Here is a 26,364-nt window from a genome sequence, read left to right as displayed (position 1 = left end):
CAATTCATAAATGATGTTTTTCCAATAAACAATTTGATTATTAATATATTTAATTATCTATCTATAAATAAAAAATAACAATAAAAATTTGATATTTTAAACCTGTTTATTGAAACAAATCAAACCATATATCTAGTTAATTGAAATTTTCCAGAGTGGTACGAAGGGATGTACACATTAAAGTGCCAACCTATCTTTATTCATGAAAGAAAAGAGAACAATGAGAGGGGGGATTTTAAAGGGTTATGAATAATTAACTACCGAGAGGCTCGTTCAAAAAATGTGAAATATTTCTCCATTTTCGCTAATATTTCTCACACTCCGAAGTCCTTCATTCCCCATCCAAACAAAGTCTTAAGGGGTGGGTCATGACTCATTAACTAACGAGAGGCTCATTCACTCACATAACAACATCATTATGTGACAACACACCAAGTGTACGTTTGTTCTAATAAATAGTAAGTACCAGACAAAACAACACAAGACAACAACTCAAGACAAATATAGACAAAAAAAACTATTTTGATATTTTAGACAACTTGCATGTGAGACATAAAATACTTGTGTTGTGGTTTAACGAGGGATACAAATTTCAGTTTTTGTCTTGTCTCTTGCTTCAAATTTATCTTGTTCACAAAAGAGTTTTACAAATCAAACAATAAACAAATGGATTCTCATGTTCTTCATTTTTTTAGAGAAATAATATTTGAACATCATTTTTTAGACAATTTTTTATCAATCTTCTTTCTTAGACTCACATTATATTCTTATTCTCTTTCTTTTTTTCTCAATTGTTTTTGAGCGGTAACAAAAATTGTAAGTTGTCACATATAGTTATACAAATATCACTATTCTTTTTTTATGATGTCAAACGCCACCCGTTATATATAATCTCCTAGAGCCTTCTAGAAACGTAATCGCATATGTAGTACGAAAATTGTCGTAGTTGACCACCTTGATTTTACACGTGGCAAATATTTACTAGTAGATGTAGATTAGGAGGCTATTTTCGTAATTGAGTCGGCACATCCTTGATATAAATACAACAACCATTGTTTTCATCGTCGTTACCTATTCGCTCGCAATCGCAAAGCAAAATTTCCAAACGCTCTTTTCTCTCTTCTTCGACAAATCTACGATTCATTCAATTCAAGGTATCTATCTCTTCCTCATTCATTCTCAATATTTTTTCAACATGCTTAGTTTTCAATAATATGTGTGGTTTTGATTCATAGATCATTATTTTGAATTTTTGAATAATTTTCACTGTGCTGGATCAATTCAATTTTCACTTATTCGTGATTTGTTATATTTAGAAAGCTTTTCTCCAATAAGTTGTTAATTTTTCTATTTTCTGTATATCGATTTGTCCCAATTTCAATCAATTAGGGTTTGCGTTCTGTTCTAATTTTTGATGTACTGGTTGGTTATAATTTCTTACTTTATCGTGTTTCTGATTTGTGACCTATCATAGGTTTTGTGATGCTTTTGCCAAATTCGTAATTCAATTTCATTTTTTCTATTACACCAATTTGTCCCTGTTTAGGTTAATTAGGGTTTGAAATATGATTTGTTGCGTTCTGTTTATGATGATTTGCCTTGTTTGATTTGAACAGATGCAAATCTTTGTGAAAACATTGACTGGCAAAACTATCACCCTTGAGGTGGAGAGTTCCGATACCATAGACAACGTTAAAGCTAAGATCCAGGACAAAGAGGGTATCCCTCCTGATCAGCAAAGGCTTATCTTTGCAGGGAAACAACTTGAGGATGGAAGAACCCTAGCTGATTATAACATCCAGAAGGAATCTACCCTTCATCTGGTGCTTAGATTGAGAGGTGGAATGCAGATTTTTGTTAAGACTTTGACAGGAAAGACTATTACTTTGGAGGTTGAGAGTTCAGATACTATTGATAATGTGAAAGCTAAGATTCAAGATAAGGAGGGTATCCCTCCCGATCAGCAGAGGCTTATCTTTGCTGGTAAGCAGCTTGAAGATGGAAGGACCCTCGCTGATTATAACATTCAAAAGGAATCGACTCTCCATTTGGTTTTGAGGCTTCGTGGGGGTATGCAGATTTTTGTGAAGACTCTTACTGGAAAGACAATAACTTTGGAGGTTGAGAGTTCCGATACTATTGATAATGTGAAAGCGAAGATTCAAGATAAGGAGGGTATCCCACCAGATCAACAGAGGCTTATCTTTGCTGGTAAGCAACTTGAAGATGGAAGGACCCTAGCAGATTATAACATCCAGAAGGAATCTACCCTTCATCTGGTGCTTAGATTGAGAGGTGGAATGCAGATTTTTGTGAAGACTTTGACAGGAAAGACTATTACTTTGGAGGTTGAGAGTTCAGATACTATTGATAATGTGAAAGCTAAGATTCAAGATAAGGAGGGTATCCCTCCCGATCAGCAGAGGCTTATCTTTGCTGGTAAGCAGCTTGAAGATGGAAGGACCCTCGCTGATTATAACATTCAAAAGGAATCGACTCTCCATTTGGTTTTGAGGCTTCGTGGGGGTATGCAGATTTTTGTGAAGACTCTTACTGGAAAGACAATAACTTTGGAGGTTGAAAGTTCTGATACAATTGACAACGTGAAGGCAAAGATTCAGGACAAAGAGGGCATTCCTCCAGACCAGCAGAGGCTAATTTTCGCAGGCAAGCAGTTGGAAGATGGCCGTACTTTGGCTGATTATAATATCCAGAAAGAATCTACTCTGCATTTGGTTTTGAGGCTTCGTGGTGGGATGCAAATATTTGTGAAGACACTTACCGGAAAGACTATTACCTTGGAGGTTGAGAGTTCTGATACGATTGATAACGTGAAAGCGAAAATACAGGATAAGGAGGGTATTCCACCTGACCAGCAAAGGCTTATTTTTGCTGGCAAGCAGTTGGAGGATGGCCGTACTTTGGCAGATTACAATATTCAGAAAGAATCTACCCTGCACCTTGTTCTTCGCCTCCGTGGTGGCTACTAAGTGTGTCCCTTTAGTATGTTTTGTCTGTGTTACCGTGTTTGTCTAATAATTGATGTTTAGGTTGTTTTGTCCAGTCCCTTTAGCTGCTAATGCTGTGTTAAGAAAGATTGGAATTTTCATGGCTTTTCTTTGTGGTTATTTTGATTTTCTCCTATATATGATGTTATTTTCTTTTATAAAATCAGTTATTGTTCCAAAGTGTTATCTATTTTGCAGTATTAAATCGTGTATGATCGTGGATGTGCTTTTAGTAATGTATTATGATCAAACAATATTTGTCCTACATATTCGAACTGCAACCTAATTAGATGTATTAACAACTTTATATATTGATAATACTAGTAGTTTAGGAGAATAATTTTGTATTGTATGTTTAAGCGGTTCTTAAAAGTTAGAATAGATTTTAAGCTACTTCTTTTTTATCTTCCTTCCTTACGTTATAACGAGTAACAGAAGAATGTTACGTGTTTGAACTTTGAAAAATGCAATTCCATGGTGTGTGGGAGTGTAATGTTTAAATGAGAGAGGTCAGTTTGAACATACACATATGGAAGTTAAGCTAAACCTTTGAAGAAAAATCAAATGAAGCTGTTAGGAGGAGAGGTTATCAGGGTGTGGTTGCATAGGAATCTGTGAATAGGTAGTCAGTATTATCAAAGCCAGTTTTGTTGAACTCTTAATTTATTACCTCCCCAATATTTTAGAAAAAATCCCCATGTATTAATTGCCTCCGGTAGGATTTAGTTTGTAGATATTTGGATGAGGGGGGACTAGTTATTGAAAATCCTAAGATTTTTTAATTTAGCTTTAGGGACTAAATGACTCTGGAGAATCAGAACCCGAAAAGAGAGTTTATGGTATGAGACACTTATAAACAAGTATGGTATGTAGAACCAGACTTTTAAAAAGAGGAGCTAGAGTGTTTGGATGAATGGTTAATTTTATTTTCATGAAAGACATGAGCATTTTTTTCGTTATCATCGACCTTAGTTAAACCCAAAGTATGATCATAATCTAAATACACCATCCAAAGAAAATATGTCAGATTTTTTAAGGTTGTTTTGGAACGACTTAAATCAACTCAAAATATGTAGTATTAACTATTAACACATTATTTTCCTTCAAAAAAAAAATTATTAACACATTAGTGTCAAATTTTAAGATATTATCTTTTTGTTTAAGTCTCCATAACTTGTAAAATCATAATATAAATATGTTTTTTTTTGTCTCTAAATATATTATATTTTTGTTTAACTCTCCATAATTATTTTCTTTGACTTTTATTCTTTTAAAAATTCAATCGTCACTTATGATCTATACATTTAAGTCAACACATGTGTAGTCTTCATATTTTTTAACGTAAATTTTAAGAAATGTTTAGAATGTTATAAGAACCTCTCCTAAAAAAATAGAATTTTATAACAAAACATAAATTAAAGATGAACTTTCAAGCGCCAAATACATAAAAAAAATTCATATTTAATTCATTATTTGTTAAAAAAAATCTAGTTTTTTAGTGAGATATTTTGATAATACTCAAAACATTTATGTAAATTTTCATTCAAATATATGAAGTTTACACATGAGTTGATTTAAAAGTGGTAACGAAAATGTTTGAGGGCTAAAAGTTGAAGAAATTTTTTGGAGTGACAAAAATTAAAAGTTATTATATTTTTAGTGATCAAAAACATATCCAACATATTTATGCCTCAAGATCAAAAATTTGTGGAATAATGACAGATCTATTGTAAATGACTTGCATACAACTTTACCCCTTATAGTTTCGCAAGCCATCAAAAGTTTAAACCCTAGCATTATATCGTCGACAGAGGACACTAGGATTTGGAATCCTAGTTTAAACGGAGGGTATTCATCGCGTAGTGGTTATCATTGGCTTCTCTCTCAACGTGAAATGGAGTCCTTTCAAGAATCTTGGAATTGGATTTGGAAATTACCTGTAGCAGCTAGCGTACAATTCTTTATTTGACAAACTTGTCACTGTTCTATTTCAACCAAATCAGTTTTGGCACACAGAGGCGTCAATGTCTCTCCACCTGCCCATTTTGCCAAAATGAAGATGAGACTATTCTTCATTGTCTCCTTTCTTGCTCGAGATCCGTGGCAGTTTGGCACAGATATGTGGTTTCCCAAACCCTCTTTCTTTGTGCTTGGTGGTATACATGAATAATATAGCTATGGTCATCCACAAAATAGCTCTAGAGTCTCCAAACCCTTTTTCTTGTGCTGACATTCTTGCTAAGATGAAAGCTAACAGTTCAGATCATCTTGTTACTTTCAAAGAACCTCTTCACTGTTTAGCATCAGCTTTACTAGGCGATGTCTTAGATGTGTCTTTTTCAAGGACTTAGTTTATTTTCAGGTTTTTTCATCCTTTTTGTTTTTTCTTTTTCTCATGTAACAAAAAAAAATATTTAACCAATAATTTTATATGGCAAATAAAATTGTAATTTAATTAATATATTCCATTAGTGTACAATTACTTTACACATATATTTAAAGATGTGTTACCTCGTCAACTTTGCACATACATTCAAAGATGTGTTACCTCGTCAATTAATGAATATAAATACCCCTTAAAAAAATAATGAATATAAAAACACACGAGTTGTCATATTTAAACACATAACTTGTCATATTTATTAACTAATGCGACAACACATTATTGAACACATCCGTAAATAATTGCTCACCGACTATAAACTGAAAAAATTGATGCAAAGTTTGGCATAAGAATACAATATTAAATCATGTAATCATATAAAGTTATTATATTAATAATAAAAGAATTAAAAAAAACTTTATTTAAAAAAAAGAATAAAACTTGACACATAATCTCTCATCCATAAGAATCATAGTCTAATTATTTTAATCTTGAATTATTTTAAAATTGACACATATTTGTTGTCGAATTGTTGGATTATTTTAATTTTATAGTCTAATCATAGTCTAATTATTTGGTGGCTTCATCACAAGGACGAACAAGCAGGTCTGGTACGTGTTAATAAACTCGCATTTAGTAGAATAATGAGTTGTGTGTAACATTTGGTTATCTTTGTCACAAGATCGAACAAGCAGGTGCGATTTGAGTTTGTCTTTTGTAAATAATAACTGTCATAGTTGACAAGATTCAGTAAAATTATGAATCATGCATTGATGAAACAATATCTTATTTTTGGTGATTAAAAATCCTATTTTTTTCTTGGTTTTGCTTTCTGAAACTTGTCATGGTTTATTTGAAAAGACAACAATTCTGGTGATTTCATTTTATTTTGAATCTTTTCATTATATAGGCAATAACATGTTCATGTTCATAATGTTCTTGATGCATAGCTTTGCTTTGTTTGCTTTTTATTTTGTTTCTCTTATATGTATGCTACACTCTGTTTTGATTTTACGTTCTTTCGGCCAACTAGTTTTTGGCATTGTCTATTTCTTCAAATTTGAAATATCTTTGCAATCCTTATATTGTTTTTGTTATTTTTTGGGTAGGCAGCACTGATATGGCTGGTACAGGGACATTAAAAATATATAATGTAGGCGACAGAAAAGATTTCATCAGCAATTTACCTGATGACATTCTTCATCACATTCTTTCGTTACTCCCTGCCAAAGATGCCGTAGGAACTTCCATATTAGCAAGAAGGTGGGAGTCTTTGTGGATCGACTTATCTGCATTTAATTTTGACAGGCCAACCAATCAACTCTTTGATCTAGTTCACATACTACTTAAGAGGTCTAGTAGTTGTTCTCCTCTTAGGCTCCGTATTGCAATGCATGGTAGTGGAGTTACTGTTGATCGAGCCAAATTTCAAAGTTTTCTATATTATGCAAAGCTGGACGAAGTTGAAGAGCTGAATATTTCCCTGGATTTAAAGTCTAATCCGTTTATATTACCGATTACTTTCTCAAGTGCGTCACTGAATAGTCTATGTTTAGAACTTAAATGTGTTCTACATATTCCCTCTTGGGATTTTCGTAGCTTGAAGACATTAATGATTTCATCAGTTACCTTTGCAAATAACAACTCACTTCAACGACCTCTCTCTCAGTGCATTTTCCTCCGAAAATTAGTCTTGCATGGTTGTGATTGGAAGAACATACAGGAGATCGCTAACTTTTAAAAAAAATGGAGAATTGAAACAAAAATATATTAAAATTATGGATTTTTTAGTGATTAACATTTTTTTTCCAAAAAGTTGTGTGTTTGTGTGTTGCATGTACTAGTAATGTTCAGGACCAATTTCTGAACCTTCTCCTTACCCTGCCTTTCTCCAAAATAATTCTTCATTTTTTTAAAAAGTTAGAGATAAATATAGGCAAAAATTTATTAGTTGTTTATGTTATTTGACAAAAGGTTTGGCATTACTAGAAAATATTTATGTAATATAGTAGAAAATAGTACACATGGTAAGCTAGAAAGAGCTAGTAAGCTAGAAAGATCTATGACTTACTAGTTGCACTGTTGTAAAGCATGCAAAAATGCAAAAACTGTTATCCTCGGTACTTAAGTGCCGAGGTTTTTGTTTTTTTCATTTTTTCGTCGGCAGTTAACTACCGAAGAAACTTCGGGAGTTAACTGCAGCCGGCTCAAAATTTCGGTAGTTAATTGCCGAGGGGGCATTTTCGTCTTTTACATGTGTTTTTCAGCCTTATAACATGTGTATACAACAATTTTCACAAATAGTTGCTATTATCCATATTTATACACCCTTTGTATACAGGGTTTTTTGTGCAGATTTTTATTTTCTTTTATGAAGTACTGACACTGTGTTGTACATCGGATACAATACTGACATTGATAGGTCAACGCCAATAATAATTTGAGAAAATGAATTAGTTGAATGTAATTGCATAATTTCGGTGTCATGTGAGTTTGAAACACTGGGGAATAGTTGCCTTCGATAAAAAATGTTTGCGCTATAGAGATATTCTTTTGGCACCTTGGACTGTCTGGTGGGTAAACTGGTTGTCTGCCTAAATTTGCAACTCTTCCCACACCTTGACAGCCCTTCCTGGAGCATTCCTAGTTTTTGTAGAGTTAAAAGATTATTTTAGTCATGCTAGTAGCACTCAGAGGTTGAATTTCGCAATGAATAAACATAAAATATTCAAAACAGACAAACAGAATATCATGCTTGGTGTGTTTGCATGTGTTGAAAGCTTGGTTGTTCTGAGCTGGAAGCCGAGTCCGTTGGCAAGTGTTTGGTAGCTTTCGGATGGGTAGTGGTGACGGTAGCTTGTAGTTTTGTGCTAGACTTGGTCCCCTTAGTATCTTATGAGCTTTGGTGTTTTAGTGGCTGCTTACTGTGATTTTTCATGCAAGTTCAGGTACAACCTTATGCAATTGTGTCTAGTAGATGGAAAATTCTAGTGGTGGGACCTTAAAGTTAGAATTTACTCATCCGAGCCTCATTTTAGTGGCTGGTCAACTTATCAAGTGGTGTTCGCTTAGACTTGCTTAGATGCTTGTTTTATTTTTATCAAGTGAAGTGTGTAGATTTGAGGAGCTGGTATTGTGTTTTCTGACATTTTGGTGTAATTTTAATGGTTTTATTGGTATAATCTTGCTTGGCAAGTGGCTGCTGTCATTTATCAGTTTTGTTGGTGAGTTAATTGGTGTGGTTCCTTCTTAGATAGTTGAGACTTTTGGGATTTGGATTTGTCTCTGAGAGTTTGTGTGTTTTTCTTTCTGGTGTACCTTGCGAATTTGATGAAAAACTCACACCAATAACAACTTGATGTGTGGAGCAAGGGATAATTAAGCAACCAAAATCAAAGTGTATGGAACAATTATAATCACAAGCCAAAAGTAGAAAACAACAGCGAGAGAAAAAAAAGAAAGAGAGAACACAAAGAATTTGTTGACCCAGTTCGGTCCAAATTGACCTAGTCTGGGGGAGAGAGCAGCCCTCCGTTTCACTATATGATGAGTAACGTTACAAAGAGATTTCAACGGGTTACAAGAATAAGTCTCCCGCCTAATTCTACCCAAAACCCAGCCTCTTCCCGTAACCAAGAGACTCAATCCTAATAGTGTTTCCCAAGGTGAATCAACCCTCAAAACCTAGTGTTTGTTCCAAAGAGACAAACTCTATACAAACCCTAGTTTTGTTGTTGCCTTTCTAAACCCTTGTTTCAGCCCCCTCTATCTCCAGGTTTACACTGATACAATGCCTATATTTATAGTAAAAGTAACTCCCATAAAATTGTAACAAATCTGCCCCAAAAAATACGTTTCTGAAAAATAACAGCACACAAAATCGGCCACCGATTTTTCCAGAACAGGAAGCCTCCCAAAAGGCAGCCAAAATCGGCCACCGATTTTCCAAATCGGCCACCGATTTGTACTTTCAGCAAACATCAATTTTGGACTCCAAACTCCAATTTTGAGTCACTTTCACAACAATCTCCACCTTGACTCCAAATTAGTGATGATGCCCATTTAACATCAACACCTTGCTGCTTTTTCCCTTGCTTCCCACTACACCAAGTAGCTCCACAAGTTTGCACCCTAACCTCTTCAGCCATCGGAATGTCTTCCGCCTTCTCGAAGGTACTTGCAGTCCAACTACGCTAGGAATTTTAGGTAGTTCCACAAGCCTTTACCATACTTCTTCAATACGAGACATCTCCCGCTTCCTTGAAGATCTACTTGTTCCCAATCACCCTTGGCTTTTAGAGTAATCCACAAGTATACACCTCAACCCCCTTCAGCCCTCGGAATGTCTTCCGCCTTCTCGAAGGTCCTTGAAGTCTAACTACGCTAGGTATTTTAGGTAGTCCCACAAGCATTCACCATGACATCTTCAACACAGGACATCTCCCGCTTCCTTGAAGATCTCCTTGCATCCAATCACCCTTGGCCTTCTTTTAGAGTAATCCCGCAAGTCGTGCTATACATTCTTCAACCTTATGAAGAAATCCCTTGCTCACCATAGAGCATAGCACCCAAGGTCCTCCATAGTCGTACCATTACCGGTGTGTTCAACTCCACCTCAAGCTGAGCGTACTCTATCTCAACTAGCAAATGCGTACATCCCACTATGTCTTCAACCTTGCAACTCCACCTCAACAGGTAGATCATGAGTATTCTTACCACCATCTCTCCAGGCTGATCATGAGTATTCTTACCACCGCCTCTCCAGGCTGATGTTGAGTGTTTAACGTCTCTCCAGACGAACACCGCTCCACTAGGCATCAATCCCAAGGTAAGACACATCACCTTCTTCATCCTCCAAACAACACCACACCATCAGAGCACCCGCATCCCCAAGACGCACCTCAATGTTCTCCAAATCACCAATGATTTTGTTGAACTCCACAAGTAGCTCCATGACGGCCTTTAACTTTACCATCCTGAATAAGTAAAGTTGTTGCTTTAGGAATTGCCGACGAGCCAAAGACTTTGTCATATACAAATATTCAAACTTTGACCACATCGATGCCGCGGTTGCTTCCTTTGCTAATTCTCTCGAAACTTTATTCCCGAGGCACAAGACAATGGCACTCCTGACCTTGTCCACCATCTCGGTCTTCTCCGCTCGTGACATGGTGACCGGTAACGAACCTTCACCCTTCAAAGCTTTCTCACACTTTTGCTGAATTAACACCGCTTCCATCTTTACCTTCCATAACCCAAAATCGTTATCTCTGGTAAACTTTTTAATATCCCACTTCGAACCCATGGTACTTGATTATCCTTTGACCCTTGCCCCACGGTGGGCGCCAATTGTTGCGAATTCGATGAAAAACTCACACCAATAACAACTTGATGTGTGGAGCAAGGGATAATTAAGCAACCAAAATCAAAGTGTATGGAACAATTATAATCACAAGCCAAAAGTAGAAAACAACAGCGAGAGAAAAAAAAGGAAGAGAGAACACAAAGAATTTGTTGACCCAGTTCGGTCCAAATTGACCTAGTCTGGGGGAGAGAGCAGCCATTCGTTTCACTATATGATGAGTAACGTTACAAAGAGATTTCAATGGGTTACAAGAATAAGTCTCCCGCCTAACTCTACCCAAAACTTAGCCTCTTCCCGTAACCAAGAGACTCAATCCTAATAGTGTTTCCCAAGGTGAATCAACCCTCAAAACCTAGTGTTTGTTCCAAAGAGACAAACTCTATACAAACCCTAGTTTTGTTGTTGCCTTTCTAAACCCTTGTTTCAGCCCCTTCTATCTCCAGGTTTAGACTGATACAATGCTTATATTTATAGTAAAAGTAACTCCCATAAAATTGTAACAAATCTGCCCCAAAAAATACGTTTCTGAAAAATAACAGCACGCAAAATCGGCCACCGATTTTCCAAATCGGCCACCGATTTTTCCAGAACAGGAAGCCTCCCAAAAGGCAGCCAAAATCGGCCACCGATTTTCCAAATCGGCCACCGATTTGTACTTTCAGCAAACATCAATTTTGGACTCCAAACTCCAATTTTGAGTCACTTTCACCACAATCCAGTCGGCATGTTTATCACAAAATTTCGAGAAGCTGGTGGATATAAAGAACCAATTGCAAGCTTTAGACATAGGAAAATGTGTTATTAAGTTTCAGTAATTCTTCTCACTGTTCTTTTGTTTTCTTTCTCCTTTTACTACCGGATGCATTCAACTTATGATTTTATATACAAATGCTAATTTAACTTCGTTAAAAAGTTCAAATTGTGGTTGAATGATATAGCTTTACCTTGAAAGAGTTTAGTGAACCTTGAAAGAGCTTAGTGAAATTGATGTTAACTCTCTGAAGAAATTATAAAAATAGCTTATAATACGTTTGTTAAGTCATGTTAAGCTTATTTTATAAAGATTTTCAAGACACTTTAAAGAGCTGTACTATGCATATATATCAATCAATCAATATATACAAAAAAATTACATATAAATGGAAGACACCGAAAAGCCAGTTTACCTAAATGTCTTTTACATCAATACATTCTATTGGACTGATTAGCATAAAAAAATGACGCGACTTCGTTTACAACGACAATTGATCATTACAAAAATAATTTATTCGCCTTGAGTAGGGATGGCAATTGGACCCATACCCTATGGGCACCCGCAAAAAGTACCTGCTATGGGTAGGGTAAAACCCTGCTTTCATGGGTCCGGGATTGAGTATGGGTAATTACCCGCAAATCTTAATGGGTATGGGCACAGGTATGGACACTGTACTACCCAACCCCGCAACCCGCATATATGTATTTATATAATATGATAAATAATTTATTTATTTTTTGTGTATAATTAATTAATTTATTTAATTATCTAAGCCTAACCCTAAAACAACTTAATGCAACTTAATAAAAACTTTAGTAACAATTTATTATGACTTTAACATGCAACTGCAACTTTTTAACATATAACTGATGTAAAGTATCTATTTTTTCTTTCTTTCTAGGGATAGTTTGGATGTTTTTTTATTTGGTTAAATACTACGATTCATACTATTTTATTAGTTGATTTGAAATTTTTTGGATCATGATAAGTGCTCAAAATGATCTAATTCATGTGTTAGTTTAGGCATGTTTGATGAGTTGTTTTACAAATAATCAATGGGAAAGCTTCAATTATGTGCCTTAATGCCATTTATGCTTTGCATGCTTTACTTTACCCTTTTTGTGCAGGAAAATACAAGCAAAGGAGCAAGAATTGCCAAAAATCCACAAGAAGTCGCTATTAGCGCATATTTTGCTAATAGCGAAATTCCTACTGAAAGGTATGCCATCAGCGAATCTGGGAGCGAAGTCAGAAGCAAGATTTGAAGAAAGTCGCCATTAGCGAAATGTTCGCTATTGGCGAAAATACTCCAGAGAGTTTCGCTATCAGCGAATCTGGAGGAAAAACTCAGGAGAATCAAGTGGATAAGGGCCACGTGGAGCTAGGGCATTGGTGCAAAGGCAGATCTTGCACATTTCGCTAATAGCGAAATAGTCGCTATTAGCGAAATTTCGCAGACTCATCCCATTTAAATAGATTTTTCTCCTCTCTCTCCATTCTCTTACTGTTTTATTCATTTTTATGCATTCTAGAGAGAGGTTAGGGCATTTTCTAGAGAGAGAAACACAAAGCAAGGTAGTTAGGAGTAGATTCAAGCCAAGATTTGTTGAGACATCATGGATCTTGTCATTGAATCTTCATCTCTTCTTCATCCTTTGCAAGGCTATCATAGACATATGTAGCCACATCTACTCTTGAGGTTTTGAGGTATTCAAACAAGCTATTATGTAAAATTTTGATCATTTAATATATGGTTCTAGCTATTTATTCAATATTGTTGTTATTCTTGCATTTAATGTTTTATTGAGATTTAAAATGATATGAACACATACTTTTGAATCTAGAAATATAATAACAATCTATCTTAAGTTATCACTCTAGACATAGATGTTAATATTTGATAATCACTTTTAATCTAGAACTTAATGCTTTTGGGTAATTTAATCGGTTGGGAAATTGTCGATTAAATTATTCAATCGACTTTGTGATCGTTTAAATGTTTGGGAAATCGATGTTTAAACGACCTCTTAGAAATAACGATATCATTTGGACACGAATGATATTGTCGAGTGATTGTGATAGTATCGTTTAAAAAGCTAGAATCCGTTAATCGATCGAGAGATTGCAGCTGTTACGCTTGGTTGATATCTCCGACCCCAAGCGAAATAGCCCTATCTCTTCTCGTTTTACTTTTATGTCGAATAGTTAAAAATAGTTTTACACAAACAAACAATTTATATACCCAAACAATTAATGTGATAAATATTGTGAAAATGCTTAAGATATACGCAACTCCCTGTGGATACGATCCTATATATACTCACGTGTAAATAGTTTTATGAGATGTAAAAATCTTACATCAGATCATAATTTTATTTCAATTATGGTGTTTTTAATTGTCTTTTCATGGTTAAAGTGCGGGTAATGGGTGCGGGTATGAGCACTTAAGTACCCATAGGGTATGAGGAAAGGCACTAAAGTTGTTGTCCAAGAAGGTACGTGTTCGGGTACGGGTATTTTTTACAAACGTGGGTATGGGGATGAGTACTATAGTACCCTATCCATTGGGTACCCATTGCCATCCCTAGCCTTGAGACCATAGTTTTGTGTCAAATCCTCATTATCCTTGATATATTTATGACTGAGCGGGTTTAATGCTAGCCTTTGTTTTGCGGTAGTAAATAAACTCTCGTACTAGTAATCAGTATGGCAGACAACAGGTAATGTTGAAAAAGTATTTTAGGAAACAAAGTATCAGTATTCTCAAGATATTAAAATCGAAGCTTAATTAATGATTTGGTTCCTTAAGTTATTTGTTGGTTAGATTTTGGTCCCATAAGTTATTAACGTTACAATTTGGTCCCTTAAGTTAATATTTGTTAGCCAAATAAATCCCCACCGCCAATCTTTTGCCAAAACATTAAGGGTGTGTTTGGTTTGGAAGAGAAATTGTGAAGAGAGAAGTTGGTAAGAGAGAGAATGAGAAGAGAGAAAAAGATGAGAAATAGAGTAGATTTGATGTATTGTTTGGAATAAGAAAAAGATGAAAGAAATAGAGAAGAGAGAAGTGTTAATTATTTATGATAGTACCAAAATACCCCTTGATATTTTAAAATACAAATAGCAATTAGAAAAGGCACAAAAAATCCATTGATGCAGCTCACCCCACCATCAGGCTTACAATTGTAATTATTATTTTTTATTTCTAAAAGCAATCCAACCCATAGCTATCATGTTCACAGCTTTCAGTGTTTTAGTTACCATCCCATTTGATGTACTACTTCTTCATTCATTCCCCCACGTCCTTCTTTTTTTCTTTGTTTCGAATTCAGATGTTCTCTGTTGTCTTATTTAAGATTCTGATAACAAAAATTAAACTCCTAATTATCCATTCCCCTTCTCACCTCAAGATATATACATTAATTAATAAATAAATAAAAAATGAATGATATCCATTTCTTCACATAGGCCTACACTTCCTCAACTTACTCTTTGATGCATAATCATTGTGTTTAGGTTGGATTGTCTTCTTTGTTTGCAGTTTGTAATTGTGTTTTTGCCTCATCTTTGTTGATCAAGAAAATAAGGGCAAAAAAGGAACAACAATGAAAAACACAGTTTCTCTAGACTTTCTTCGCAGTTTTGAGGAGAAGAGAAAAAGCGTGGGACCCACACCGAATTGGTCTCTCTTCCCTATTTCTGCGGTCTCCCAAACAGCAGAAGTGCATCATCGCCTTCCTTTTTCTCTCTTCAATACTTCTCTCGCCTCTATTTCTTGCTAACCAAACACAGGCTAAATAGGCACATGTGAACGGTGACGTGACAACTTACAATGTGTATCCACCTTAGACATTTGCTTAACGGTTTTGACGGTGGGGATTCATTTGGTTGACGGAAGATGACTTAAAGGGATCAAATTGTAACGTTAATAACTTATGACACTAAAATGTAACCAACAAATAACTTAAGGGACCACATCATTAATTAGCCTAAAATCAAACACATACATAAGCTCTACGTGTTTTCAACCCCAATGACATTTGCACCATTATTTCTAATCACTAAATCTGCTCAATAGACCTAAGATCTTGACATGCTCATAAAAAAGCCCATTCTAGAGACAAAAACAAAATGGTGATTGATCAAATAAAAAAGGCATTTTTGGTTCCAGTAGAGGGGTTGAATTTTTCATTGATATAAGTTATATGAAAAATAAAAGTTTTATCTTTCGATTTCATCAAAATAAGTATTTATCATTGCACAGCTAATACACATGTTAGAACATTGGTGTGAAGTTAGAAGGAAAATTGAAGGTTGAAAGAGTAATAAAACTTTGAACTATTGTGGTGTGAATTAAAAAATTAGAATGTGGGGTCCAAATAAAATCGAACACACAATAATAATGTTTAAATTGCGGTATTTAATTTTAAATACGTGATAATGATAAAAAAAAATAACAGTAATGAACCGTCATAATATTCCTGAAGACCTAAAACACCTTTGAAAGGGATTCTAGACCCTTCCAGAGGCCTCAGCGCCCTCCAAAAGTGCCATAAGACCTAAAGGAGCGTCCTTCCAAAGACACCGCCTCTATACGCTTCTAGAAGATTCTATAACGCTCCCAAATACCCAGAATACCCCCATTACTTGCTGGCCAAGTAACCATGAATCAGGTCCATAGAAGGCTATAAATATAACCATTGAGAGCTTTCTCAAGACATCCAATAATCAGTCTAAACCCTAGAATACGATACTTAACGCTAGTATCCCTTATTGTGCTTTTTGCAATTACAAGTAATTATTATTTTTATTCTTGGATATCACTTATCATAAGTTTAGCTTACGTTGGTTAGTTGTTAAGTTTCATTTTGATCTTATCCACTAGAATAACTGCTGCCGCAAATTTAGATAAACCAGATACAAAATCTCTATATAAATAGAGGATTCCACTCAGTTCAATATCGCACCAAAGAGTTATATTGAGTTGTCGAGAACTCTTTCTCTCTATTCCCTCCAGCTTGTGTTAACAAGTTATTCTTCTCCTCATCTCCTTTTTTTTGTACCTTGGAAATTAAGAGTGTTCTTAAGACCACAGTTCCTTTTCGGTATAATGGCACTTCGAAATTAAGAATGGTCTTAAGAACATAGTCCCTTCGATATTTTTATGTCCCTTAGGAATAAATATTATTTTAAGATCATAGTCCCTCTTTCAGTATAATGTCCCTTCGAAAATTAAGAATGATCTTAAAAATACATTCTTCTTCAATTCTTGGAAAAATTGGATGTTAGAATGGTGGTAGCACTATATTTGAGTGGTTGAAAGACTATATTGATATTTGGAGATGTTAAAAGTTAGAATGGTGGTAACACCACATTTGAATGGTCATAACGACATAATAGAATGGTCAAAGTATCATATTACAATGATATTTTGAGTGGCTTTAATAGTCATATTTGAGGGTGTAATTCTCGAACGGTTTTTTACACTGCAGTAGTTAACCACACAGTTGTAGTTGAGCTTGTTTTATCATGGAGGCGGCGTGGTTGATAGTGTGCCTTGCACAATTTTGAGTAGTGCCACGAAACGTCTTAAAGAGAGCGACATGGTCGTGACTCAACCTAGTAACAACTTTTGTAGATATTCTCTTTCAAAATAGAATTTGTAAATTCAAATTATAACAATTTGAAAATTCAAAACCAACAATTTTAAGACGTTTCTATCTGCCATGTCTACTGAAGAATTACTTATTGAGATTTCGTTGTCCAACTGAAACGATGAAGTGATTGTTGTTATAAAAACGACACTATAAGAAATTCACATATGCGACTCTGAATCTGTTTGTAATTTATTTTCAAACTGTGAATAAATAACTCTAATTGCCAAGAGAATAGGAACCCAAAAAGGTCGTATATTGGAAAACATCATCCACCATCAAGAAATGACAATGGTTCACAATTTATTTAATTGTGAGAAACAAAGTTATATGTCCTGTAAGTATAGGAACAAGTCAAGTGTTGCTCTGCAACGTAACATGACTAAAAAGAAATTCATTGACATGACTAGTTAAATCAATCTAGCTGGTGAATTATATATGTCATACCCCAATTTTTGACCTAAGGAGCGTACATTCATACACCGACACGTGTCATTTGACCCTCATCAGTCTCTGATTTTTCGGTGAAAAACTCAGCAGAGAGGTATTTTAAAATACCTCATTTTTGGTTTCAAGTCGGGCTTCTCCTTATTTGTTATTTTATCCTACTATAAACTTCCATCTTTTATTAATTTTCTTTTGATTCTAATTTGAATTTTAGTTTTAATTTATATTTCTTATACTTAGTCTTATTTATTTATTATTTTCACGTCCGATAAAAATCCAAAAAAATACATGTTTTTCATTTTTTTTTATTATTATTTTCTTTTTCATTTCATTTTTATTATTTGATAACATCCAAATTAGTCCCAATCCAGCACAGACTGTCATGCGTTTCAATTCATTCATTTCGTTCACATCTTTTTCATCCCAATCCAATTTCCAGTTCATCCGTATCTCAAATCCAGGAACAAATTTGTTTCGTTTTCCCCAAGTCAGAGGATTCAGTTTCTTTCTAAAAACCCTAAGTCCAACCCTATAAGCAACACTTGCAATTCATCAGCAAAGGGGAGCCAAAATCCATACAAAAAACCTGCGCGAGAACACACCAACATAACACAACAGAGACGTTTTTTTTTCACAACAATCACAACACAACCCAAACTCAATTATCAACAGCCCCATCAAAATTCAAATCGGCCAACCCACACCAACTTCCAATCGAACCAACAAACCTGCAAAACAAATTCATAGAGGCAGCCGATCACCACCACCTAACCAGTCACGTGAACCCATACCACCAACTAATCAACCCTAACGTCAATCACAATCACAACACCGACCCAACCAGAGGCACAAATACCAGACTCAGCATACACACAGGGCCGGCACCACCATCCCAACCGTCACCGGAATCGACGCGAGGCCAGAAGCAAAACGCACAACACACATCGAGCCACTGTCACAACAGTGACAGTCGAATTCAATCCAGCCACAAACGGCATACCACCGAACCGGAACAGAGAAGAAAAGAAGAAAAAGGTAATATTTCTAATCTTTAAGATCTAGGTCTGTTGGCTCACCTTTTGAAACTTTTAAGTCCAGAATCGAGTAGAAGAGGAGAAGAGCATTTGAAAACAGAAAAAAAAAAAAAACGGTGGCTCTAGCGGCGGCGCCGCCACCTAAGGTGGTCGGCCACCGCGCTGCCACCTCCGACCGCCCCTTTCTTCAATCGGAGAAGACAGGTAGAGAGAACAGAGAGAGACGAGAGCTTGAGGGAAGAAGAGAGAGGACCGGTGAGAAAGAGGGATAAAGAGAGAGAAAGACATTTCAAAAATGAAAGAAAATTAGGGTTCACAACCCTTATATACCTGTCCAGGAACCGACCCAGCTGCAAACCAACCCGACCCGGTTCAGTTGTCTTTAAGCCCAATCTGTCCTTTTTAATTTTTACACCTCCCTGCTCACTGCTTGCACCCCCCTGCATTCATATTTATTACTATATCTTGTTTAATTCCCTCATGCATTTTTCCATTATGGCATTTTATTTCTATTCGTCACATTTCATTTCTTATTAGCATTTTAATTAAATCATCCATGCATTTTTTAGTTTAGGTTTATGCATATCTAACTTTTCGCTATTTATTTTATTAACATGGACATAGTTTGTACACTAGGCAGTCTTGTTTTAGTAATTCATATTTTAATTTGGTTTGTAGTTTATTGCACATAATTTAGAATATATATTAGGCCATTGTAAAAATCATCCATGCATTTTTTTTTTTTTAGTCTAGGATTATCTTCATGCATATTTACATAGTCATTTTTTTTAGGTCATTTATTTTTTATTGCACTACTTAGAATGTAAAATATTAGGCTTAATGTAAATATACATGTATATTTCCTCCACATACCTTAGAATGTATAATAGGTTTAAATGTAATTTATTTATTTCCGCAGACCTTAGCATGTATTAATAGGTTTAATGTAATAGCTTAGGTGCATGTGTGCGTGCGTGTGTGTATGCCTCTTATTTTGCTTCTAGGTTAGGTTAAAGGTCCTCGTGGTGGTCCAAAGCCACCATGAGTTACCTACGCATTTATCTTTTCTTGCTCCGATAGTTTTAACTTTAGTTTAGTTATTATTCAAAAAACAACAAAAAACATGCAAATAACCACAAACAAAATATTTTTTAAATAAACCTTGATCTTAAATCAAGTGCCGTCCTTTTTCTTTTATTTATTTTAATCAAACATTAATCAATTTAATTTTATTTTGAGTCTCTTTTTAAATATAAAAAACACAAACAAATTCTCACTTGCCACTTTGGCTTTCTTTCATTTTAAAACCTTTTTTTCAAAAACCTAAAAAACACTCAACCAATCAAACGTCTTTTTTCACCACGAACTACGTGATTTTGATCCTTCACGGGTACGTAGGCAGAGGACCTTGTCCTTCCAAATCAATAAAATGTAGATAATTAGGTCCTCCTTTATTAATCATTTCAAATTCTTTTCAAAAAATAAGCAAGTTATAGCACACTAATTAAATAAAAACCAAGAGGTTCCCGTAGAGTACTACGGACATAAAGGGTGCTAACACCTTCCCTTTATGTAACTAACCCCCGAACCCTAAATCTTTTCAAAATGGGGTGTTTGAACTTTTTCCCCTTTTCTCTAAAAATTAAATGTTCAGTCGTGAAAATAAAAGAGTGAGTCAAAAGCTAATCAAATAGCCTTGATCTCCAAAAATATGACGCGACAGAAATGGCGACTTCACTGGGGACCCGCTAAGAGGGTTGAGCCTAACTTGGTCTTATTTAATTTTTGTGCTATAACTTGCTTAAAAAAATCAACAAAATAATAAAAGATGGAAATACGTGTATGTATATTCTCTCCTTCTTCTTTCTTCTTTCTTTTAACGTGAGTGGTGAGATAAGTCCTACACCCAGACTTGAGGGAAATTAAGATAGGACCGGGTATAATCATAGTTTCCATGCCAAGAGTACTCTTCGGTATTGGTACATGTGATAACCCACTCAATGGAGGGATCTTGGAGGTATACTTTTGTTGTCGTGAGTACTCGCGTATGGCATGTTACTTTCAAATGACCGTCGAAGTTGAGGACCTTTAGTCACCTTTAACCCATCTTGGCCTTTTAGGACGTAGTGCGGTGGCTAGTCGAGAGTACTCTCGTATTGGTCGTCACGCGATACTACACCCAAACGACACTAACCGATGAATATTGTTGGAACGAGAGTACTCTCGTCGCCTAACAAATATTCGGACGTGGTTGAAAACTTTGGGAACCTTGATAGAACCCTTGTTACATGTGCAAATGGAAACCTTAGTCCTTACCAAATGGCGTTGTTATCCCTAAGCTCCAACATTGTATATCCTGAACCTCATCATGTTCTTTAGCATATTCATGCATACATGCATATCTTCATAAAAACTTTTTCGCATCAAAATATCGAAGGACTTAGATAAGTCGTCTTGTAAACATCAGAGGTATAGACCTTGTAAAGAGGAACACCAAGAAATACATTTTCAAAAGTCTTAACTAGACTTTAGCTTTGTGAGGGACTTTTTCCTTAACTTTGCCTTTACTTTTAAAAAGGAAACTGTTCGTAATATCTTCAATTATCAAATGAAACAATGTTCCTTATGATGTTTACAATTACTTTAACAAGTCCTTCAAAAAAAAATTGTGTCTATTTTTGCATAAAGCATCATGCATCATTCTGCATTTCATAGTCTCAATTCTGAGTCTCACAAATTTTTCTCTTCCATAAAAGGTCAACCCACCTCAAAAGTGTCATGGCGTCCTCGTCTGAAATCAACTCGCATGTACAACACTCGAGCAGTCATAAAGAGAAGATGGATTTTCTCGAGCAAGAAAATCAATTGCTCCGGGAGGAAATAGCAGCCATGCAGACTAAGATGGACGAAATGACTGAATTGATGAAGACACTGACGGTTGCTCAAGCACGAACACCTCCTCCTCCTCTTATCAGGACTCAAGCCGAAATTGTTTCTACTGGCCCCAAATGGACGTTTTGTGCCGATACTCCGGAGTACTCTACACCGCAACGTTCCGTGCCTTGGTTCCCGCCTCTTACTGCTGGCGAAATACTCCGTCCCATTGCTTGTGAAGCTCAGATGCCTGCTTTTAAACGTGCAACTCATGTTCCTCAGCAAGTTACGACAGTTCCTCCAGCTGTCGTGACCTACTCAGCACCCGCCGTTTATACCATCCCACAACAAGAGGAACCCATCTTCCATTCTGGGGATGTGGGGGCCTATGACAGGGTGGATGACCTACAAGAGAAGTATGATGAGATGCATAGGGAAATGAGAGCTCTCTATGGGAAGAAAGTGTTTGGGAAAACTGCTTATGATCTTTGTCTGGTGCCGAATGTCCAGATACCCCACAAGTTTAAGGTCCCAGATATCGAGAAGTATAAAGGGAATTCATGTCCTGAGGAACATCTAACAATGTATGTGAGAAGAATGTCTGCATATGCCAAGGACGACAAAGTCCTTATCTATTTCTTTCAAGAAAGTTTAGCTAGTCCTGCCTCAAAGTGGTACATGAATCTAGACAAAACAAAGATCCGAACTTTCCGTGATCTGTGTGATGCTTTTGTAGAACAATACAGTTACAATGTGGATATGGCCCCAGACCGAACCGATCTTCAGGCTATGACTCAGGGAGACAAAGAAACATTCAAGGAATATGCTCAGCGGTGGAGAAATGTCGCTGCCCAAGTCAGCCCACCTGTGGAAGGGAAGGAGATGACCAAACTTTTCTTAAAGACTCTCAATCAGTTCTATTACGTGAATATGGTCGGAAGTACGCCCAAGGACTTTGCTGAGATGGTTACTATAGGTGTACAGTTGGAAAAAGGAGTCCGAGAAGGACGATTGGTCAAAGAAAGTGTTCCCGCTAGTAATTCGAAAATGAAAGAGCAGGAGGTTAGTATGGTGAAAGAACACCCTCGGCCACAATATCCTCTGCAACCGTATCAGCAACAGCAGCCTCGACAACAGGCTTCAAGGACACAATTTGCCCTGATTCCCATGAAGTATGCAGATTTGCTTCCACAATTGCTCGAAAAGAATCTGGTCCAGACCAAGGCGCCTCCTCCGGTGCCAGCAAGATTGCCAGCATGGTATAGACCAGACCTTTCCTGTAATTTCCATCAAGGGGCACCTGGCCATCATATTGACATTGTAATGCAATGAAGAAGGCAGTTCAAAATTTGATCCGAACCAACCGCCTGACCTTCTAAAACTTAACACAAGGAATGGTTAGCTGTAATTGGGTCGCTGTTGACGTTCCTTCCGCTGTTTTTGTTCAGATAATGTTTGTTTGTTGCTTTTCGCTTTTCAAAATATCCTTTCGTCCCGCCCGAGATGAAAGTAAACTTGTGTAGGGCTTTTGCTTCATATATTTTCCACCATTAATAAAGAGGTCGTTTTGATCCCGACTTTCATTTTATCTTGTGCTTTTTTTTTGGAAAAATGGTAATACAAAAAACCAAAAATATAATCATTCTCAAATATCTGCATAATCATAACTTACACTTGTCAAAATCAATAATCAAATCATGCATTAATAAACCCGTTGAACACGTTAACCATGTACTCTCTTCCAACTTTGAGTTCCCTGTGTCCGAAGCTGAAGAAGGAAAATGAAGAGATTCCCGACGAGATCTCTCACATATTGGGGCATCTTAGCCATTGAAGCTGCAAACAAAATATCAAGGAGATTGTCCAGAAGATGACATTCAATTACAAAGACTGGCTCGGCGTGCTACCATTCGCTTTGCTCAAATATCGTACTTCAGTACACATTTCAACAGGGGCAGCCCCCCTCCTTCCCCAATATGCAACATGGAGGTCGTGCTTTCCGTGAAGGTCGAAGTCCCGTCAATAGGAGTTCTGCTAAAGTCCAAGCTTGATCGAATTTAAAACACATGACGACGTTGTGCAAACATATCAAAAGAGGTTTGAAACAAGCTTCTAACAAAAAGGTTCGTCCCCATGAATTTCAAGAAAGAGACTTCATGCCTAAAAAGGTAATACATTTCAGTCAGACTCCAGGGGCAAGTGGATGCTTAACTATGAAGGCCCATATACAATGACTTTTGCAACTACGGATGGTGACAAACTCACGCGTCCCATGAATGCCGGTGCAGTCAAGAAATACTCTGTCAAAAAAATAAAAGCTCGGTAAGTCGCAAATCTTAAAAAGCGGCTTAGGCAAAAATGAGCGTCTCGGTGGACTGAAAACCCGAAAGGGCAGTCCAGGCAAAAATTAGAGACAAAAAAAAAAGATGATTATCCTGATAGATTGAAAACCTGAAAAGGGCAATCTATGCAAAAGTTAAGGATCATGACAAAGTAACTGCATCAATCAGCACAGTCCACTTGGGGCATACATGTTATCAAAAGAACCTCCGATTCGAAGCATCCATAGATCAAAGACTCGGAACTGGGGCACTCAAAGTTGTTAGGAAGTATAACGGTTATTGCGTTCAATGTACATTCCCATATATTTACCATATTCCAAAAATTTTCAAAGATCCGTGGAGCCATGCCATTGGCTGGTCGCCACTCAATTCATCAAATTTGAGCCTGTGCCCATTCATTTGGAACTCCCATTTATTCTATTTTGCAAAATTTCTTCTATTTTTGATGACAATACTTGAAGCAAAATTTTTCAAAATACAAAACTTTTTTTACATCTTTTGAAAGGTATGAACAACAAACACACTCTCTTTGAACTTGTGAGTGGTCGAAGCATACATCAGCATCCGCCTCGAAAACGGCTACATTCCGGAAGAGAAACATGGCTAAACACAATGGAGGGGACCTCTGCTTCGAGCAAGATGCTTTCACAGTCCAAAAAATACAAAAAAAGAAATACAAAAATAAAAGCTCGCTAAGTTGAAAACCTGAAAAGGCGACTTAGGAAATAGAGAGCGTCCCGGTGGACTGAAAACCCGAAAGGGCGGTCCAGGCAAAAATTAGGGGCATAAAAAAGAATATATTCCCGGTGGACTGAAAACCCGAAAGGGCGGTCCAGGCAAAAGTTAGGGATTTTCAAAAAAAATATATCAAAAAAAAAATCAAAAAACATGACTGCTGAAGCATGCCGATGGAAGAACACTCTGCCTCGGTTTACAAATGGCGACTTCTTCCAAACTTTTGGTACGACAATGGGCTTTCTCCTCAGGATTCATCAGTTGCTATTCATCGGTTGCTACCTTGCGCCGGGTTTTACACCATCAAACGACTCGATTTGTTCACAGTAGTATCGTCTCCAAGGAAGTTTGCCGAGTGTTTATACTACGATGTCAGTCTGCCTCCCATCTTACCTATCTTGTCTTGTTTCATCGAGTCGCCTGCCATATACAGTTCATACAGTCATACAAGTTACATTCATACATCCATACAATAATGCATTCATACATTAATACTTTCACACATTCATGCACTCATGCATACACAACATATACACAATATCATTCACACATAACATTAGTCACCAAAATCTTGTTTCGGTCATGTCTCTTCAGTTCGGTCTTTACTTATCATTGTGTCAAGCCGCAAGTTTCCACACATGAACATCTGACATTTACCTTCTTGTCATCAAAAGTGTCATCCCTAGTGTGTCTGGTCCAGAGATGTCACTCATTATGAAGCCCAGTGGATTCTGGCCAACTTTCATCAAAAGCCGAGTGGATTCTCGCAAACCTGTTATCAAAAGCCGAGTGGATTCTCGCAAAATCCCAGTGTATTCTGGCAAACTTTTATCAAAAGCCGAGTGGATTCTCGCAAAAAGCCCAGTGGATTCAGGCAAACTTTTATCAAAAGCCGAGTGGATTCTCGCAAAAGCCGAGTGGATTCTCGCAAAAGCCCAGTGGATTCTGGCAAACTTTTATCCAAAGCCGAGTGGATTCTCACAATAGCCCAGTGGATTCTGGCAAACTTTTATCAAAAGTCGAGTGGATTCTCGCAAAAGCCCAATGGATTCTGGCAAACTTTTATCAAAAGCTCAGTGGATTCTGGCAAACTTTTATCGAAAGCCCAGTGGATTCTGGCAAACTTTTATCAAAAGCCGAGTGGATTCTCGCAAAAGCCCAGTGGATTCTGGCAAACTTTTATCGAAAGCCGAGTGGATTCTCGCAAAAGCCGAGTGGATTCTCGCAAAAGCCGAGTGGATTCTCGCAAAAGCCGAGTGGATTCTCGCAAAAAGCCGAGTGGATTCTCGCAAAAGCCGAGTGGATTCTCGCAAAAGCCGAGTGGATTCTCGCAAATGTTTACCAAGCCGAGTGGATTCTCACAAATGTTTATCAAGCCGAGTGGATTCTCGCAAATGTTCATCTTGTTTCAAGCTGTCAGTCCCAAACAACGGACCGCTTGAGTTTACCTTTTTGTCTTATTTCAAGCTGCTAGTCCTAAACAACGGACCGCTTGAGTTTATCTTTTTATCAATCATTCCAAGCTGCCAGTCCTAAACAACGGACCGCTTGAGTTTACCTTTCGTCATGTTTCAGTTTGGAATCACATTTTATTTTCTTCAGTGTCATCCCCAGTTCAGCTGTTCAAGTGATGCCGCTAAAAAGTCTTGTCTTCTTTAAAGCTATCATCTCAAACCCCTACGATAGTGGACAATCTTTTCCCCAGTGAAACCACATTCCCCTAGCGGAGTCGGATCCCATTCTTCAATGAATTTGGGTATCCCGTTGT

General features: G+C 36.7%; 4 protein-coding genes across 4 annotated transcripts in view; all 4 read left to right on the top strand.

The window, feature by feature from the left end:
• The first annotated feature begins 1,049 nt into the window (after positions 1–1,049).
• LOC146931787 (polyubiquitin-like) lies at positions 1,050–3,188 on the top strand. The gene is made up of 2 exons (XM_085703357.1): positions 1,050–1,154; positions 1,617–3,188. Exon 2 carries the CDS (start codon positions 1,617–1,619, stop codon positions 2,988–2,990), a length of 1,374 nt encoding a protein of 457 aa, XP_085559483.1. The 5' UTR covers positions 1,050–1,154; the 3' UTR covers positions 2,991–3,188.
• The window catches only part of LOC146931783 (polyubiquitin-like), a 42,905-nt gene continuing 17,590 nt past the window's right edge, over positions 1,050–26,364 (top strand). Inside the window, exon 1 of the mRNA XM_085703358.1 lies at positions 1,050–1,115. The gene's annotated coding sequence lies outside the window, so the exon portion shown is untranslated. The remainder of the gene's footprint in view (positions 1,116–26,364) is intronic.
• Positions 6,421–11,650, top strand: LOC146931786 (putative F-box/LRR-repeat protein At4g15060). The gene is made up of 2 exons (XM_085707695.1): positions 6,421–7,120; positions 11,476–11,650. Exons 1-2 carry the CDS (start codon positions 6,512–6,514, stop codon positions 11,569–11,571), a joined length of 705 nt encoding a protein of 234 aa, XP_085563821.1. The 5' UTR covers positions 6,421–6,511; the 3' UTR covers positions 11,572–11,650.
• LOC146931785 (uncharacterized) lies at positions 21,424–22,851 on the top strand. The gene has a single exon (XM_085707694.1). It carries the CDS (start codon positions 21,424–21,426, stop codon positions 22,849–22,851), a length of 1,428 nt encoding a protein of 475 aa, XP_085563820.1.

Source organism: Medicago sativa, chromosome 4 (genome assembly GCF_051527215.1).
Source record: "Medicago sativa cultivar Bolivia chromosome 4, Bolivia_mono, whole genome shotgun sequence".
NCBI classification, from domain to species: domain Eukaryota; kingdom Viridiplantae; phylum Streptophyta; class Magnoliopsida; order Fabales; family Fabaceae; genus Medicago; species Medicago sativa.
Note: the sequence above shows the minus strand (reverse complement) of the source record. Positions and strands in the feature narration are given on the sequence as shown.